Source organism: Pipistrellus hanaki (genome assembly GCF_964339955.1).
Source record: "Pipistrellus hanaki genome assembly, chromosome: X".
NCBI classification, from domain to species: Eukaryota; Metazoa; Chordata; class Mammalia; order Chiroptera; family Vespertilionidae; genus Pipistrellus; species Pipistrellus hanaki.
The window spans coordinates 92,067,934-92,085,980 of NC_140524.1; the positions used below are offsets into that span (position 1 = coordinate 92,067,934).

The 18,047-nt window shown below is 42.0% G+C and overlaps 1 protein-coding gene across 2 annotated transcripts in view; it reads left to right on the forward strand.

Moving 5' to 3' along the window:
* Positions 1-18,047, forward strand: part of ACOT9 (acyl-CoA thioesterase 9) — a 33,198-nt gene continuing 15,151 nt past the window's right edge. The window contains exons 1-8 of one of the 2 annotated variants that reach the window (XM_084869675.1): positions 25-206; positions 7,539-7,636; positions 7,859-7,901; positions 8,550-8,576; positions 9,189-9,234; positions 11,985-12,155; positions 12,410-12,447; positions 16,912-16,995. In XM_084869675.1, coding sequence (XP_084725801.1) covers positions 7,898-7,901; positions 8,550-8,576; positions 9,189-9,234; positions 11,985-12,155; positions 12,410-12,447; positions 16,912-16,995 — 370 coding nt within the window. In that variant the 5' untranslated portion in view covers positions 25-206; positions 7,539-7,636; positions 7,859-7,897. Of the gene's footprint in view, positions 207-7,538; positions 7,637-7,858; positions 7,902-8,549; positions 8,577-9,188; positions 9,235-11,984; positions 12,156-12,409; positions 12,448-16,911; positions 16,996-18,047 lie in introns of both variants that reach the window. The other variant, XM_084869674.1, reaches the window with a different exon arrangement.

The window sequence follows — 18,047 nt, forward strand, 5'->3', positions numbered from 1 at the left end:
GGCAGCGAGGTCCCGCCCCAGGCCACGTGGGTGGAGGGGCCGCCCCTGGGCTGCCCGGCTGCCGGGGCGCGGTCGGCCTGGGAAGCGAGTTCTGGTCTCAGTGGCGCTCGCTGTCGCCCTTTTCCTCGCTTCTGCTTCCCTCCGCCGGGCCCGGGTCTCCGGTCACGTGCACAGCGGCGGAGCGCGATGAGGCCTGTGGCGCTGCGGTAGGTGGCGGGGGCACCTGACGTGCCTTCAGTCGGGGGGCGCCCACGCCTGTCAGCGGCGCCGCTAGCGGGCCCGGGCGGAAGCACCAGCTTGGCGGCGGGTGGCACCCATGCCTAGGCATCTGGGCACAAAGGGAGGCTGGAAGGCAAAGGGCGCCCTCCGGCCTGGACCACGCCGGGCCCGGGTGCGCCCCCGCCTGGGGTGGGGCACCGCGCGCCCCCCCTTAGCGCCCTGTGGCTGGGAGGGCGATATTAATAGCGAAGCGGCACTTGAAGGGAGGAAGTTGGGTGTTCCCCGAAATTCCTTTGCGTTTGCTCATCCTGGGTGTGGTTTGGGGGATAGCCCCTAATCAGAGAGCTGGTATTCGGAGTCCCGTATCACCTTTGCAGCCCTTTGCCCTCCTTGGGAGAACATTTTTAGGGTGAAGTGCTTGGCCTACTTGGACTCAGCCTTAAGTGTGTTGTAATGTAGGGTGCTTACTGGGCTCGCAGGACTGGATGACGAAGACCCCTGGTGCTGATTGCGACTTTTCCTTTAATGAGCAGCAAGGCGAGGGGAGGGGGGGAGCTCTGATGGGGTCGCTTGGACGAAGAGGATGCTATCTTATAAATGTCATCATCCCAGCTTACCCAGTTGGGGCCTGAGGCGTTAGATTTCAGGGTGCCTGGCTCTCTCCCAAACCCCTTCGCTGGAGCCCTCCAGCTGTTCGAGTTCTTTCTGCTTGACTGGGTCCCGCGGGGCCCCTTCACCCTTCTAGCTTCTGGAATCATCCAGCTACAGGGGCCCCGCCCGGCCCCTGTAGTGTGGCCCACAGTGCTTCTGACAGTGATTGCCCCTCAATTGTCTTGGGGGTCCTGGTTCTCTCTCCGGGGGTCTCTGTGGACCTTGCTATCACTTGAGAAAAGTTCTGTGTGTGTGTGTGTGGGTCTTGTTTATACCACTTAAAAATCACTTTTTTTTTTTTTTTAATACTATTTGAAGACAGGTATAAAGTCAGGTTCAAAGAATGACCTGGGGGTTGGGGGAATGACATATGCAATACTTTTAACAATAAAGATTAAAAAAAAAAAAAAAGGACCACAGTTGGACATCATGTGAAAGGCTTCTACAAACTCCACAGTCTTGCCCATGCGCCTTCTTCCAGGAAGCCTTTCTTGATCTCTCCCTCAACTTGGAAGTCCGCTTTCTTTGCCATGAACACGCATACATGTGCATTCCGTTCTCGTGAGTCCTATTGAATCCTAAGACGGTGCTCCTTAGTGCTTAAGAGAAAGCGTTCATCAATGCAGGCGGACTGTCCGAGATGATTAGGTTATTTGACTGATATTGGGATATTTTTGCCCAACCGCTGAGCCATGCCAGCTGGGCCCGGTGGGCAAGCTCTGTAGCTTCTTTTCCTCCCACTCACAAACACCTGAATTTGTTTATTTCTAAATCGAAGCACTCCTTTAGAGCCGTGTTTCCCAAACTTCTCTCATGACGAGAATCACCTGGTGGAGTTGTTAAGCGACAGATTCCTGAATCCCAACTAAGAAGTGCTAAACCAGAGTTTTTGGGAACATATAGGTAAAATTGTATACTTAACTAGAGCTTTGTCTTCGTGTGGGAAACACTGCTTCAGAGTGGCAGGCAAGAATGGCGCTGCCTGTTATTGCGCTGAAAATGCTTCCCAGACACCCACCCTAAGCTTGGGATCCAGAACAGAGCCTTAAGCCGTGGACAGCTTGGGCTCCTTGGGCTCCTTTCCTTGGAAGGATTTAATTAGGGAGCGCTAGGGCCTGGGTTTCCCCAAAGCCTTTCGACAGTTTCTTCTACAGTAAGGTGACCAGACGTCCCGCTTTTGGCGGGACAGTCCCGATTTTTAACAATTTGTCCCGCGTCGCCGAAACTGACGCGGGACAAATTTTGGCTCAGTGAACAGAGCGTCGGTCTGCGGACTGAAGGGTCCCAGGTTCGATTTGGTCAAGGGCATGTACCTTGGTTGTGGGCACATCCCCGGTGCAGGGTGTGCAAGAGGCAGCTGGTCGATGTTTCTCTCTCATCAACGTTTCTAGCTCTCTATCTCTCTCCCTTCCTCTCTGTAAAAAATCAATAAAATATATATATTTTTAAAAATCGGGACTTTTTTTTAAAACGCGGAGGGACACGGGACAAATTGTTAGAAATCGGGACTGTCCCGCCAAAAGCGGGAAGTCTGGTCACCTTATTTACAGGCCTAGGGCAGTGGTCGGCAAACTCACTAGTCACCAGAGCCAAATATCGCCAGTACAACAATTGAAATTTCTTTTGAGAGCCACATTTTTTAAACTTAAACTTCTTCTAACTCAACTTCTTCAAAATAGACTCGCCCAGGCTGAGGTATTTTGTGGAAGAGCCACATGTGGCTCCCGAGCCGCAGTTTTTCACGGAATAAGCCAGTTACTGTGGGGTGCTTGGGTGTTGGGTAATGACTAAATCATTCTCCCTCTCCCTTTCCTCACTGCTGCATATATAAAGGGAAGTGGCCGGGATTGTGAAAAGAGCAGCTGCATATGTGCGTGTGTGTGTGTGTGTGTGTGTGTGTGTGTGTGTACGGACATGTGTACGTATGGAAGAGGGATCAGAACTGGGCGCTCTCTAGTTGACTGGCTCTGGGAAAAGTCATCTAATTCTTTGAACCTCAGGTTTTTCAGGCTGATCTGAATTAGAAGTTTTAAATATAAGGGCCTATGAGGGTGTCAAAAGGGGGTGGACTGTGAACCTTCTGAGATAGTATATGCTATTTTTATATATCCATTTTCATCAGATTATCAGTAGATAGAATACTAAATTGGAAGTTATAGGCTGAATGTTCAAGAGCAATAGAAATTTGTTATACCATTTTTTGATTAGTATAGTCAACAATTTTTTAAAGCATTCAAGTTGCTGGAACCGGTTTGGCTCAGTGGATAGAGCATCGGCCTGCGGACTTAGGGTCCCAGGTTCTATTCCTGTCAGGTGCACATGCATTGGTTGTGGGCACATCCCCAGTGGGAGGTGTTCAGGAGGCAGCTGATTGATGTTTCTCTCATCGATGTTTCTAGTTCTCTATCCCTCTCCCTTCCTCTCTGTAAAAAAATCAATAAAATATATATATATTTTAAAAAGTATTCAAGTCATGCCTTTGTTCTGTTACAGGGATATATCTCCAAATTTGTTAAGGCAATATATAAAGAACAGGGCTGTAGGACCGCAGTTTTCCAAATAATTTGTCTCAAGTGTTTCTCTATGTCCATCAACTCAATTTGGTTCTCAATTCAGACATGGCCCATCATAGTGCCTCGCTTATGCTTTCTAAATTTTTAGTCCTTTTTTACTTTTAGGGGAGACTTTGGAGAAATATGACTTTCTGCAATAGTAATAGCTGATGTAGGTGTTTTGTGTGTGTGTGTGTGTGTGTGTGTGTGTGTGTTTTGAGGACTTTGCCAGTGTATTAGGCATACTTCTAAGGGTTTAACATAATAACTTCCTGATCCTTATGACAATCCTATGGGATAAGTACTATTATTATCCCAATTTTAGAGATGAGGAAACTGAAGCTCAGAGAGGTCAGATAGCTTGCCCAAGGTCACTCTGCTAACAAACAGCACGTTCAGCCTCTTCTGTACTGTACTGCCTCTCACTCAGGCAGCATGGGATGGTTCTCATCACTCTTCAGAAATGCTGTTTCTTGGGGTAACAAAACAAAAATGCTTATGTATATGTGTATTTACCCAGTTTATGAGATGGTTATATACCTCCCATTAGTTTGTAATGCATATCTATACTAATAAAAGAGTAAGATGCAAATTGACCATACCTTCGTGATGCCCACCAGCCAATCAGGAGTGAGTATGCAAATTAACCAAACAAAGATGGCGGGCTAATTTGCATAGGCAGGTGCCAAGCGGCCAGGGTTGGGGTGGGATGCTCCATTGTCACCATGGCGATGATGCAGGTGTTTTGCACCGCTCCAGGCTTCTGGGCAGTGTGGGAAGGCAGAAAAGCGGCTCCAGCTGGAGCAAAGGTGGTGCCTACAGCCAGGAAAAGAAAGGCCCATTCTTGCATGAATCTTCGTGCATTGGGCCTCTACTTCAATATATTTAGCTACTCAGAGTCAGGTCTTATTTCTTATATTGGGAGCATGTATTGCATCTATTGTAACTGCTAGTTAATATTTTGAGGGCATGATCTTTTGCTTTCAGCTAATAGTAGCAATGAGAAATACTGTAACCTAAATCAAGGTTCGGCTGCCTGTCGCCACGAAAACCATACTCATGAAACAGATGCTGGTGAAAAAGGAAAGAGGTTTATTCAGGTGTTGGTCGCTTTTGTCCAAAGCCCATCTTTATACCTCAGTGCAGGCAGAGGTTTTTATATGGAGGGAGAGGGAAAGCAGAACAAAGAGATCAAGGGGAGGAGGTTGAAAAGTTCTCTCCATGCAGGCCAACACAGTTCATTCTGTTCAAGTGATGTCTGCTGTGTATCATCCCGGTTTTCATCATCCTGGTTTTACTGTTGAAGGTCAGCAATTCTAGAGCTGGGATGACTGAAGGTCAGAGTCTTTATCTTCTGAAGTTAGTTCCTAGGATTTGTATACAAACATTAGAGGCCCATTGCATGAAGATTTGTGCAATGGGCCTTCCTTCCTCTGTCTGCCTGCATCGGTTTTCCTCTGGCACCTGGGACCCAGGCTTTTGCTCCGGCCGCAGCGGAGAAGCCAAACCTATTCCATCTTCAGTCTTCACTCTGGCCAGAGCCTTTAGTCTTCGCTCCACACCTGCATATGCAAATTAATCTGCCATCTTTGTTGGGTTAATGTGCATACTCCTGGTTGGCTTGTGGGCGTCATGGGGGTACTGTCAATTTGAATATTTCTCTTTTATTAGTGTAGATGCTGTTTACCTATAAGCTACATATTAGTTTGAGTCAGCATTTACAGAAACAATGTCAGAACAATGGTGGGGTGAGTTACAGTTGCCCACTGTTACAATATTAGCTTTTCCCAGTGAGCTTAAATCCAATAAGTTCAATTGCAGAATGCTAGTGTCTGAGAAGGCAGAATGAAGGACTGTCTCCTTCAATAAGGGATTTGAACCTACAGAAAATATGTAAAGTGAAATAGTGAGAACAAAAGAAAATGCAAGTCATGTTCTAAGAAAATGCAAATTAGAAGGTCAAGACTTAGAAGACTTGAAATATTAATATACGTATAAAAGTATAGAAGTGGAAGGTTTATTGTGGAAAAAAGCCAAAATATATAAGGTAGAGAGACTTATTACTTATTTGATTAAAGAATAAACACAAGGCCCAGCTGGCATGGCTCAGTGGTTGTATCAACCTATGAACCAGGAGGTCACGGGTTTGATTCCTGGTCAGGGCACATGCCCAGGTGGCAGGCTCAATACCCAGTGTGGGGTGTACAGGAGGCAGATCAATGATTCTCTCTCATTGTTAATGTTTCTATCTCTCCCTCTCCCTTTCAGTTTTTTAATCCCTGATATATATATATATATATATATATATATATATATATATATATATATATATATATAATTCTTGATATGACAGTGTATGGCTAGGAGTCAACACAGAAAGCAATAGGGAATAAAAACCAACTTGACTTATTTTTGGAGAACAGGGTAGGCACATTTGGATAATTAGCTTTTATTTTATTTCATTGGGGATTCGAAAATTTCTGCCTAAGTGCAATAAATACTGTCTTTGAATCTGGAAAGGGTTAATTCTCTTTTCAAAGTTGATAAATTTATAATTGGGTTTAGTTTATCTGTTGAGGAAATACGTTGTGATAATGAAAAAAAATATGTTTATAATTGTTTATTCATTTACTAAATCAATTCTGGGCTTCTGAAGCTAATCAAATCGAAAGAGCAAGAATAAATCCATTAAACCTGATTAGTATCTTTTATGTGTTTTGTAACTAGATACCTAATTGGTCTCTGCTCTCAAGAAATATTTACTCTGGCCAAAACCGGTTTGGCTCAGTGGATAGAGCGTCGGCCTGTGGACTGAAAGGTCCCAGGTTCGAATCCGGTCAAGGGCATGTACCTTGGTTGCGGGCACATCCAGTGTGCAGGAGGCAGCTGGTCGATGTTTTTCTCTCATCCATGTTTCTTGCTCTCTATCGCTCTCCTTTTCTCTCTGTAAAAAAGTCAATAAAATATATTTTTTAAAAAAAGAAAATAAATATTTACTCTGAGCCCTGGCCAGTGTGGCTCAGTTGGTTGAGTGCTGTCCTGTGCATGGAAAGGTTGCCAGTTCAGTTCCTGGTTAGAACACATGCCTGGGTTGTGGGCTCAATCCCCAGAAGAGGCAGCTGATTCATGTTTTGCTTTCTCTCCCTCTCCCTTCCCCGCTCTGTAAAAAATCAATAAAAATATTTTTTTAATCCTCACCCAAGGATATTCTTCCATTGAGTTTTTAGGGAGAGTGGAAGAGAGAAGGAAAGAGAAAAGCATTGATGTGAGAGAAACACATTGATTGGTTGATGGTAGGGAGGAGTCGGCAACCAAGGTATATGCCCTTGACCAGAATCGAATCCGACCCTTTGGTCTGCAGGCTGATGCTCTATTCACTGAGCCAAACCGGCTAGTGCCAATACAAATATTTTAAAAAAAGAAACAAGAAAAAATGTTTACTCTGAGACTGATGGGTGCCAGAGGAGAGAGGTTTGGGGGACTGGGTGATGAGGGTGAAGGGACTGAGAAGTACAAATTTGTAGTTACAAAATGGTCACAGGATGTAAAATATAGCAAAGCAAATATAGTCAATATTATTGTAATAACTGTATGGTGGGTACTGAAAATACCAGGGGGAATACTTTGTAAAATTTATGATTGTATAACCACTATGCTGTACACCTGAAACGAATACAAAATCATATTGGATATAAATTGTAATTGAAAAGAAAAATGTGTACTCTGGTTGGAGAGGTGATTTATGGAGTAGTCTCATATGCAAATGTGCATACACTGGAGAAATAAGTATAGACTCCTAGAAGACAATATACGGTACATCATGCATTGCTTAATGACGGGGATAGTTCTGAGAGATGCTTTGCTAGGTGATTATGTCGTTGAGTGAACATTATAGAATGAACTTACACAACACAAACCTAGATGGTATAGCTTACTATACTCTTAGGCTATATGGTATATCATGTCGCATATGCAGTCTGTTATCAAAATGTTATTTGGTGCATGATTATGCCGAGGATGTGGGATAGCTGAGTGCTCTGAGAGGAGGCACAGGTCTTTGGGACAAGCCATGGGACCTCCTCTAAGTGTGTTTATTCTTGTTTATTTTTTTTGTAGGCTTTCTACCTTGAGCAGGGGGCTGCTTACTCCTGGCAGAGGTCTGACTCAAGGGTTCCAGAATCCTGAAAAACAGAGAGTCTTCCACATTCATGAAGGCAAGTATGGGTGTCTACTTTTTAGACTCAAGCGGTTAAAAAACCCCGTTTGATTTGGGAGGCATCTAGATTGAGAATTCAGGGCAAATGAGGCATACGACAGGTAGATATTTCATAAGCTTCTCATTGATAAAATGACCAGGTAGCTGTGGGCAGAGATCACATTCAGAACCTTGGGGACTGAGTTCTTTTAGTTAAATGATTTCCACTTCCCATGTGTAGGTACTGAAGAGGAAGACACGGAAAAAAGAAATCTGATACATGAGTAAGAGATGGATACTTTAGTTGTACCAACTAAACACTGCTAGTGCATAGTTTTTAGAGGGACCCCGTTTAATCCATGTTTAATTGAAACTAATTTCAATTATTAATCTGATATGCAAATGATAGATGTCTTTATCAACTTAGGAGTACTCATTATAATTAAAAGTGTGGATTCTTTAAAAGGTCCACATACATATTGGCCCTCAGCACTGGCCTTCCTTCTTACACTGACTAAACCAGTAATAATCGCTTTACGTTAGCGAGCATCAGTAGTCTGTATGCTGTTCTGGGTACTTTCTGTTCATTTGTTTAAGGAACTCAGGAGAAAAAAATCAGAAATGAGACTAATTTACTAATTTTTTTTTTAGTTTTCTATGATTTATTTGTAATTAGAGTTTGCACCAAATTGATGGGATTTATATAATTGACAAAAAGCCAACCATTTTCCCATGTTAATCTAATCATATTTAGTTTTGCTCAGTTAGTATTGAAGGACAAGGACCATTAATTTCCTGTCACTGGAATATATATTGTTAAATGCTAGAAAGGAAAAACATGAACTCAACACATCATTTGAAATCCTAAAGATGTATGTTTCAGTTTTGAATCGCTACTGCTCATCTAATTTATTTTCCCTTTATCCATATAGCGTCTTCACCTATACACGTGAATAATGGTGTGTGTGTGGTAATTAGTATCAACCAAGTGATTATTTTTTTATACTAATTATTCTACCTTTGGGCAGTGGCCATTAACGAAAATTAAATCGGGTTCTTTGCCTTTCCTTGATTTACATTTTCGCTTCATTTTTTACTGGCTTAAGCTTTTCTAACAATTGGCATAGTATAAATATTATATATGAGAAATCAATTAGAATAATCCTCAGATTTGGATATTATTGTTAGTTCCTGAACTAATTTGATCTACTGCCTATAAGATAGATGGGGATTCTGTTCATAGCATCTCCGTCAAAAAGGGGCTCCTACTAGCACTGACATTGCCCTATCCAATGAATAATTGGAATTATCCTTTTTTTGTTTGCTTATGTAAACCCTAGTGATTGGCACAAGGGTATTCTTTTCCTGCGCCTAGGAGACAATAATTGTTTCACGTTTTCAGGAAGCAGAGACCTAAACCCTTCTCTGAGCTGTCTTTGTGGCATTCAATGAAAATTCATGGATCTTTAAAGCTTCTGAGTGCATGAATCGCTTCTCATAGTTCTTGCGCTTGTTGCCATCGCTCTCATGTTTCTTTGATTCAAGGGATAACCTCTTTATTTTTCTTTCAGTTCGAGATAAGCTGCGGGAGATAGTAGGAGTATCTACCAACTGGAAGTACGCACTCTTGTATATCATTCTTTCATTCCTGAAGTGGTATGTTAGGCTGTAATTAGAATCAGTTGATGGTCTCGCTGTAGGGTGGGGGAGGGAGGAGCTATGTATGGAAATAGGTTGAAAGGTGCTTTTTTGACTTCAGGGAGAAGATCAGCATTTCAACATATTCATCATTGTTGACATAAAATAATGTGATTTACATGTACTCCACATTCTTCAAAGTGCACTCAGGTGTATTACTTCACTGGTTCTCAACAAGAGTTGTGAAAGGCTTGTGGTATATGTTCCTATCCCTTTTTATGTATGATGAAACAGAAACTTCAAGAGATTCAATAATTATCAGGGTTTGGGATTCGAACCCAAGCTCCCTGGGTTTTCTATTTCATGTAGCCTGATTCCTTTATTGTTTCTTGTTAGTTGACAGTTAACCAGGTTCTTACACATTCTTTCTCTTTCAGTATTTTCCTGATGTAAAATAGGATAATGTTCCTCTTGGTGCACAGAATTTTGAGGCTAAAATGAGATAAGAAGTTCAAGTGATCACTAGGCATACAATAATCTATTGTTGGTGCCCTGGCTGGGTAGCTCAGTTGGTTAGAGCATCATCCTGATATGCCAAGGTTGCGGGTTTGAGCTCCAGTCAGGGCACATATGAGAATCAAGTAGTGAATGCATAAATAAGTGAAATAACAAATCTCCCTCCCCCTCCCCCTCCCCCTTCCCCTCCCCCTCCACTCCTCTCCCCCTCCCTCCCTCCCTCCTTCCCTCCCTCCCTCCCTCCTCCCTTTCCTCTCTCAAGTCAATAAAAAATATAACCCATTGTTGGTATAAAAGTCATCCAGTGCCGAAACTGGTTTGGCTCAGTGGATAGAGCGTCAGCCTACGGACTGAAAGGTCCCGGGTTCGATTCTGGTCAAGGGCATGTACCTTGGTAGCGGGCACATCCCCAGTGGGGGGGGTGCAAGAGGCAGTTGATTGATGATTCTTTCTCATCGATGTTTCTAACTCTCTATCCCTCTCGTTTTCTCTCTGTAAAAAATCAATAAAATATATTTTAAAAAATATCCAATAAAAAAAAAGTCATCCAATGACTTCTTTATAGGAAAATTTCAACTTACTAAGAACTAGGAAAAAGAATACCTATGTCCCCACCATCTGGACAACAATAGATTATTGTATGCCTAGTGATCACTTGAACTTCTTATCTCATTTTAGCCTATTAACATTTTCCCAGATTTGCCAATATACACATATTGGCCGAACTGTTTCTAAGTTAATTATAGATATCACAACACTTCAGCATACATCTCCAATAAATAAATACGTTCTCCTATGTAACAAAATCAGTAGTCATAGATCTTACACAGGCAAGACAGTCTGTAACATAATGAAATTGACAATAATTCACTAGTAGTATATTACACATTTATATTCATAATTCCTCAACTGTTCCTCAAATGTCTTTTATAGATTCCCTCCCCAAATCACTTTCCCAGAATGCCCGAGTTTGCACATAAGTCTAGCTTTATAAAAAGCATCAAGATCCAGCCCAGCCAGTGTGGCTCAGTGGTTGAGCATTTACCTAGCAACCAAGAGGTCGCCAGTTCAATTCCTGGCCAGGCACATGCTTGAGTTTTGGGCTCCATCCTCAGTAGGAGGCGTGCAGGAGGCAGTTGATCAATGATGTTTCCCTCTTATCATTGTTTCTATTTCTCTACCCTCTCCCTTCCTCGCTTAAAAAAAAATTAATAAAAACATATTTAAAAAACAAAAAACAAAAACCATCAAAATCCAATAAAGGATTGCATATTGCATTTGGTGGTTAGGAATCTTTAGTCCCCACCACCCCCAATTGAGAATAATAGCTATCCCTCTGTCCCTTTTTTATCACCACAAAATTGACTTTAAAGAGGCCAAGCCATTTATCTTGTAGAATGGTCCACATTCTGGATTTACCTGGTGCCATTTAACTTAATCCTCTATCCTCTATATTTTCTTGCAGGCTAAACTTTTCTGGCAAAAATAAATACTTCATAAGTGAAGCTTAAAAAAAATCTTATTTTATTATTTTTTAATCCTCACCAGAGGACATTTTTCCATTGATTTTTAGAGAGAATGGGAGAGAGGGAAAGACAGAAATATCGATGTGAGAGAAGCACATCGGTTGGTTGCCTCCTGCATGAGCCCCAATCAGAGCCTGGGCCGGGAAGGAGCCTGTGACCGAGGTGCATGCCCTTGACCTGAATCGAACTCAGGACCCTTTGGTCTGCAGGCCAACGCTCTATCCACTGAGCCAAGCAAGTTAGGGCAAAAAGATATCTTATTTAATGATATTGTAAACATTTTAGTTTCCTATTCCCTTGTCTCTTTTCTTCACCTTAATTGTCTCTTCTTTTTCTGTCTCATATTCTCTTCCGCTTTACCTTTTGCTCTGCCTTCCATACCTCTTTTCCTCTTTTGGATATACTTAATTTTTCCTCTTCTGTCTTTTTCCTGAAGTTGACGAGACAGAGAGAGAGAGAGAGAGAGAGAGAGAGAGAGAGAGAGAGAGAGACAGACACAGACGCGGGTGAAGAAGAGAAGAGAGTTGGGGCACAGAGAATATGAGAACTTTCAAGTACAGAAATGGGAATATGGAATTCAGTGGAATTATTTCCTCCTTTGATGGTGCCTGTCTGGCCTGTGTACAACTGGAATTGTGGGACAGCACTGCTCCTGTGTTGCATGAAGCTTTTGTCCTTTCTTCTCAGAGACCACATGAAAGCAATGGAGGAAAGAAAATTACTTCGTAGTTTTTTGGCGAAGTCACAGGAAGCACTGCCGCCTAGGAGAATGAAGGACAGTTACGTTGAAGTTCTCTTGCCTTTGGGCAGTCAGCCTGAATTACGAGAGAAATATTTGACTGTTCAAAACACCGTAAGGTAACATAGCACTGTTTTTATTTGTGTTGTTTATTTGCCTTTATTTCATTTCTTTTCTTTATTGCAACTTTGAGATATCTTTCACACACCATGCCATTCACTTATTGAAAGTGTGCAATTCTGTGGTTTTTTGTATATTCAGAGAGTTGTGTAGCCATCACCACAATTAATTTTTGAACATTTTCATCATCCCAAAGTGTTATTTATTTCTATAAAAATTATTTTCACTTAATTCCGTTTTCTTTATTCCACAGATTTGGCAGGATTCTTGAGGATCTTGACAGCTTAGGAGGTACTGGTATTATTTTAGTATTTCGAAATACTTATTTAGACTAATACATTGAATCCTATGGCTAGAAAGGGATTTTTTTTTTATTAACTTGTACAAAAGAGTCTATTGTAAAAGAGGAAAAAAACAAACAAACCAGCTACTACTTCTGAATTGGCATAATTTCCCCCAATAATGTAGATTTCTACTTATCAGTTAGAAACAAATTAATCCTCCTTTCTAATAACTTTTTAAAAAGTCTTAAATCTACAGAAAAGTTGCAAACAAGTACAAAGAATTGTTCTTCCCTGAATCATGGAAGAATATGTTGCTGACATGCATATCACCCCCAAATATTTCTTTTCTTTTTTCCTCCCCATAGCTCCCCTCCACCCGGTTCCCACCCCACCCTCTGCCCTTATCCCCCGCCCCCCAACTGTCCTCATCCATAGGTGTACAATTTTTGTCCAGTCTCTTCCCCCACCCCCCATTCCCTTCCCCCATCCCCGAGAATTGTCAGTCCACACCCTTTCTATGCTCCTGATTCTATTATATTCACCAGTTTATTCTGTTCATCAGATTTTTAATTCACTTGATTTTTAGATTCACTTGTTGATAGATATGTATTTGTTGTTCATAATTTTTATCTTTACCTTTTTCTTCTTCCTCTTCTTAAAGAATACCTTTCAGAATTTCATATAAAATTGGTTTGGCAGTGATTAACTCCTTTAGCTTTTTCTTATTTGTGAAGCTCTTTATCTGACCTTCAATTCTAAATGATAGCTTTGCTGGGTAGAATAATCTTGATTATAGGTTCTTGCTATTCATCACTTACAAGAAGTTTTCAGTCATTATTTCTTCAAATAGGTTTTCAGTGTCTTGCTCTCTCTCTTCTTCTGGCACCCCCATAATTTTGATGTTGGTACGCTTGAAGTTGTCCCAGAGGCTTCTTACACTATCTTCAACTTTCTGGATTCTCTTCTCTTCTTGCTTCTCTGGAGGAATGTGCTTTGCCTCTTTGTATCCCAAATCTTTGACTTGATTCTCGTGTTCCTCTAGTGGGCTGTTGGGTCTCTGTATAATATTTTTTCTTTTAGTTGTAGTTTTGAAATTGTGCTCGTCATCAGTTTAGTTGTTTACCTTTGTCACCATCTTGGTTTCTCCTCCATCACTTTGAATATTTCTTGCCACTCCCTTCTGGCATGCATAGTTTCTGTTGAGAAATCAGCTGACAGTCATATGGGTACTCCCTTGTAGGTAATTAACTGTTTTTTTCTTGCTGCTTTTAATATTCTCTCTTTGTCTTTTGCCCTTGGCATTTTAATTATGATGTGTTTTGGTGTGGTCCTTTTTGGATTCCTTTTGTTTGGGGTTCTGTGTACTTCCTGGACTTGTAAGTCTATTTCTTTCACCAGGTGGGGGAAGTTTTCGGTCATTATTTATTCAAATAGGTTGTCAGTGTCTTGGTCTCTCTCTTCTTCTGGCACCCCCATAATTTGGATGTTGGTATTCTTGAAGTTGTCCCAGAGGCTCCTTACACTATCTTCAAATTTTTAGATTCTTTTTTCTTTTCCAGTGGGTGTGTGTTTGTTTTTGCTTCTTTGTATTTCAAATCCTTGACTTGATTCTTGTGATTCTCTAGTCTGCTATTGGATCTCTGTATAATATTTTTTTATTTTAGTCTGTGCTTAATTTCTAGTTGGTCCTTTTTCATATCCTTGAGGGTCTCACTAAATTTATCAGCCTTTTCCAGAAAATTCTTGAAAAACCTTATAACCGTTGTTTTGAACTCTATATCCAGTCATTTGTTTTCCTCCATTTCTGTCATTTGTGACCTGTTTCTTTGTCTCCACATTTTGGCTCCTTCCCTGTGTTGATAGAGTGGCTTTGTGTGCTAGGTGTCCTATAGGGCCCAGTGGCTCAGCCTCCCCAGTTACCTGAGGTGGACACTCTTGGTGCATGCCTTTGTGAGCTGTGTGCACAGTCTCGTTGTAGTTAAGCCTTGATTGTTGCTGGTATCACTGGGAGGAATTGACTTCCAGGCCAATTGGCTGTGAGGATCAGCTGTGTCTACACTGAGAGAACTTCTGTGCTGGAGACACCCTTATGAGGCAAGACTTGCTTCAGAGGGGCTTTGGTGCTCACTGAGTCTGCTCCCTGAGCGTGTCCCTTATGGATCTGAGGAGTTGTAATCTGGGTGGTCCCACTCTGACCCCTGGGTACACTGGCTCTTGGATCTCCAAGGAGGTGCTAATTTAGCCTTTGCCTGAGGCCACCCAGCAGGAGCTACAGAGATCTGCAGATTCCTCTTCTTTGTTTGGGTTTTGGAGGTGCTCAGGTGAGGCCCTGCTATGAAGCAGTGCAAGCTGCTGTGGGCCTTGGGCCTTCTTTTGGATGTTCTGGGTCTCTGTGACCCAGCTGCAGTTTGTTAGCTAAGTTTAGATTTCAAAGGACCAGGCCATTCATATGCAAAAGCCTCTGCGCACAGCTTGGATGGGGCAGAGTCTCAGAGTGGAGCAAACAGCAATGGCTTCCCATCAGCCCTGCCCTAAAAGGCTCCCTGGTCTCAGTGTCCTTTGGAAATCACTGCATGCACCTCTGAGACAAAGCCACCCTCGAGTTCTGCCCACTGCCAGACAGCCAGTTTCTCCCCATATGAGTCTGGGTCCCCAGAGTCTCGCCCGGAAATGGAGTTCAGAGCAGTGGGGAACTTGTGTCTCCCTCCCACTTGAAAAAGCCATCTGCATACTTAGTTGCCAGCCCTCTCCTCGCTCGTGCACCTTCGTACCTCTGCACTTTACTTCCACAGCTCCTCTGAGTCTCAGTGTGCTGTTCTCTTCCCTTCTAGTTATAGAATTTCCACTCAGCCAGCCTTCCTGTGGTTCTGGGTAATGTCTGTTTTGTCTTTTAGTTGTAGTTTTGAAGTTGTTGTATGAGGCAGCAAGTTCAGGTGTTTACCTATCTTGGTTTCTCTCACCCCCAAATATTTTCATGTCTGTTTCCTACCAACAAGGCCCTTCTCTTACAGAACCACAATACAACCATCAACATCGAGAAGTGGCGATATATATATATATATATATATATATATATATATATATTTTTTGAAATAAATAAAAAATATATATTTTATTTATTTTTTACAGAGAGGAAGGGAGAGGGATAGAGAGCTAGAAACATTGATGAGAGAGAAACATCTATCAGCTGCCTCTTGCACTGGGGATGTGCCCGCAACCAAGGTACATGCCCCTGACCAGAATCGAACCTGGGACCCTTCAGTTCGCAGGCCGATGCTCTATCCACTGAGCAAAACCAGTCAGGCAGGCATCTTCATTTAGATGGGCCAAAGGCTTCTCGAATTCGACATGTGGAAAACAGCCCCTTTTCCTCCTTCTGTATTATATTTTTCAGTGAATGGTATACCATCTTCATTCATGCCAGCTGGAAACCTGGCTTTAGTCAAGTCTCCCTTCTTTTTAGCTCTTGGATCTTTTTTGTTCTCTTCATTTCCATTGCTCTTAGATAAATATGGTTTTTTTGGGGGGGGGATGGGGGGGATACCACAAAGGCTTTTAAATGGAGTTTCTTTGCCTTTAGCTTCTTATTCCCACTTACTGTGGTCGGCAAACTGTGCTCGTGAGCCACATGCGACTCTTTGGCCCCTTGAGTGTGGCTCTTCCACGAGGCCTGGGCGAGTCTATTTTGAAGAAGTGGCGTTAGAAGAAGTTGAAGTTTAAAAAATTTGGCTCTCAAAAGACATTTCAATCATTGTACTGTTGATATTTGGCTTTGTTGACTAATAAGTTTGCTGACCACTGCCCCAGTACATCGTTTAGCAGGTGCATGGATGGAAAATTCACTGTCACACAGCAAATACTTATTGAGCACACACCCAGTGCTGTTGGTGGTAAACATTTGAACGAATCATGGAGGAAGCAGGGAGGCCATGGAACACAGAAGTAGAATGATACTTGTAAGGTGCATAGAACCATACTTGGCACATACAAATGGTTGCTAAGTGATGGAAAGTATACAGATAACCACAGGGTGTTATGGGGAAGGCGGGATAACTCTGAGCGAATTAATTGCTTCCTGATTAAGGAAGAGTCAGGAGGAAAACTGGGAGCTGAGTTCCTGTGATTGCTTTTTTTTCCTGAAGATGTTTGACGCCATCAGACTTGTGTGCCGGGCTATTTTCTGACTTAGGTACTGTGTCTCTCTGGAGTGGTGACAGGCCACCTGATGGACCTATTCCTTGCGCTTCAATTTCCTCACCAAATCTAAAACTGATTGGACAGCTAGACTAGAGGGTCCCTAGGTTTCTTCAATGTATAAAAGTCTTGGGTCAAAGGATAAGACCATCAGTGGGACAGGGGGGTTGGATCTTCAAAACAAGATAAGACTTTTTCTAGATCTCAGGAGTGAATTGTAAATGCTGAGAAATAATTCTCCTTCGCTTTTATTTGGTTCTCTTCTGTCTTCCTACAGTTCTTATTTGCTATATGCACACCAAAGTTCATGAAGCTAAGATGTCTCCTTTATCCATAGTTACAGCCCTGGTGGACAAAATTGGTAAGTGATATTATTTTCTATGCATACTTTAAATTCTTAAAAATTACAAGACATTTTTTTTGTTATATTTTATTGATTTTTTACAAGAGGAAGGGAGAGGGATAGAGAGCTAGAAACATCGATCAGCTGCCTCCTGCATATCCCCCACTGGGGATGTGCCAGCAACCAATGTACATGCCCTTGACCGGAATCGAACCTGGGATCTTTCAGTCCACAGGCAGACGCTCTATCCACTGAGCAAAACCAGTTTCGGCATTATTTTTTAAAATTTAAATCATTTTTTATTTTTCAATTATAGTTGACATACAGTATTATATAGTTTAAGGTGTGCACCCCAGTGATTAGACATTCTATAACTTAGTAAGTGATCATCCTGATAAATATTGTACCCGTATGATACCATACCCAGTTATTAGAATACTATTTACTGTATTCCCTATGCTGTACTTTACATCCCCATGACTATTCTGTAACAACCAATTTAATTACAAGATATTGTTGCGATTAAAATTTTATAGGGGAATTTTTATGCATGTGGAAATGTCTAGAATGCTGTATATCAAAATATTTATTATAATTATCTTTAGGTTGAAGGATTTTGTGTGGTGCCAATTTTATTTTTTATATTCTTTACATTGTCTACATCAAAAAAAAAAAAAAAAAAAAAAAAGACATACAGCCTGGCTGGCATGGTTCAGTGGTTGAGAGTCGACCTATGAACCAGAAGGTCACGGTTTGGCTAAGGGCATAGAGAGTCACCTGAGGACTGAAGGCTCCTGAGTTAGATTCCAGCCAAGGGCACATGCCTAGGTTGCAGGCTTGATTCCCAGCAGGGAGTGTGCAGGAGGCAGCCGATCAATGATTCTTTCTTTCTTTCTTTCTTTTTTAAAAATATATTTTATTGATTTTTTTATAGAGAGGGATAGAGAGTTAGAAACATCGATGAGAGAGAGTCACCGATCAGCCGCCTTCTGCACACCCCCCACTGGGGATGTGCCCTCAACCAAGGTACATGCCCTTTACCGGAATCGAACCCAGGACCCTTCAGTCCA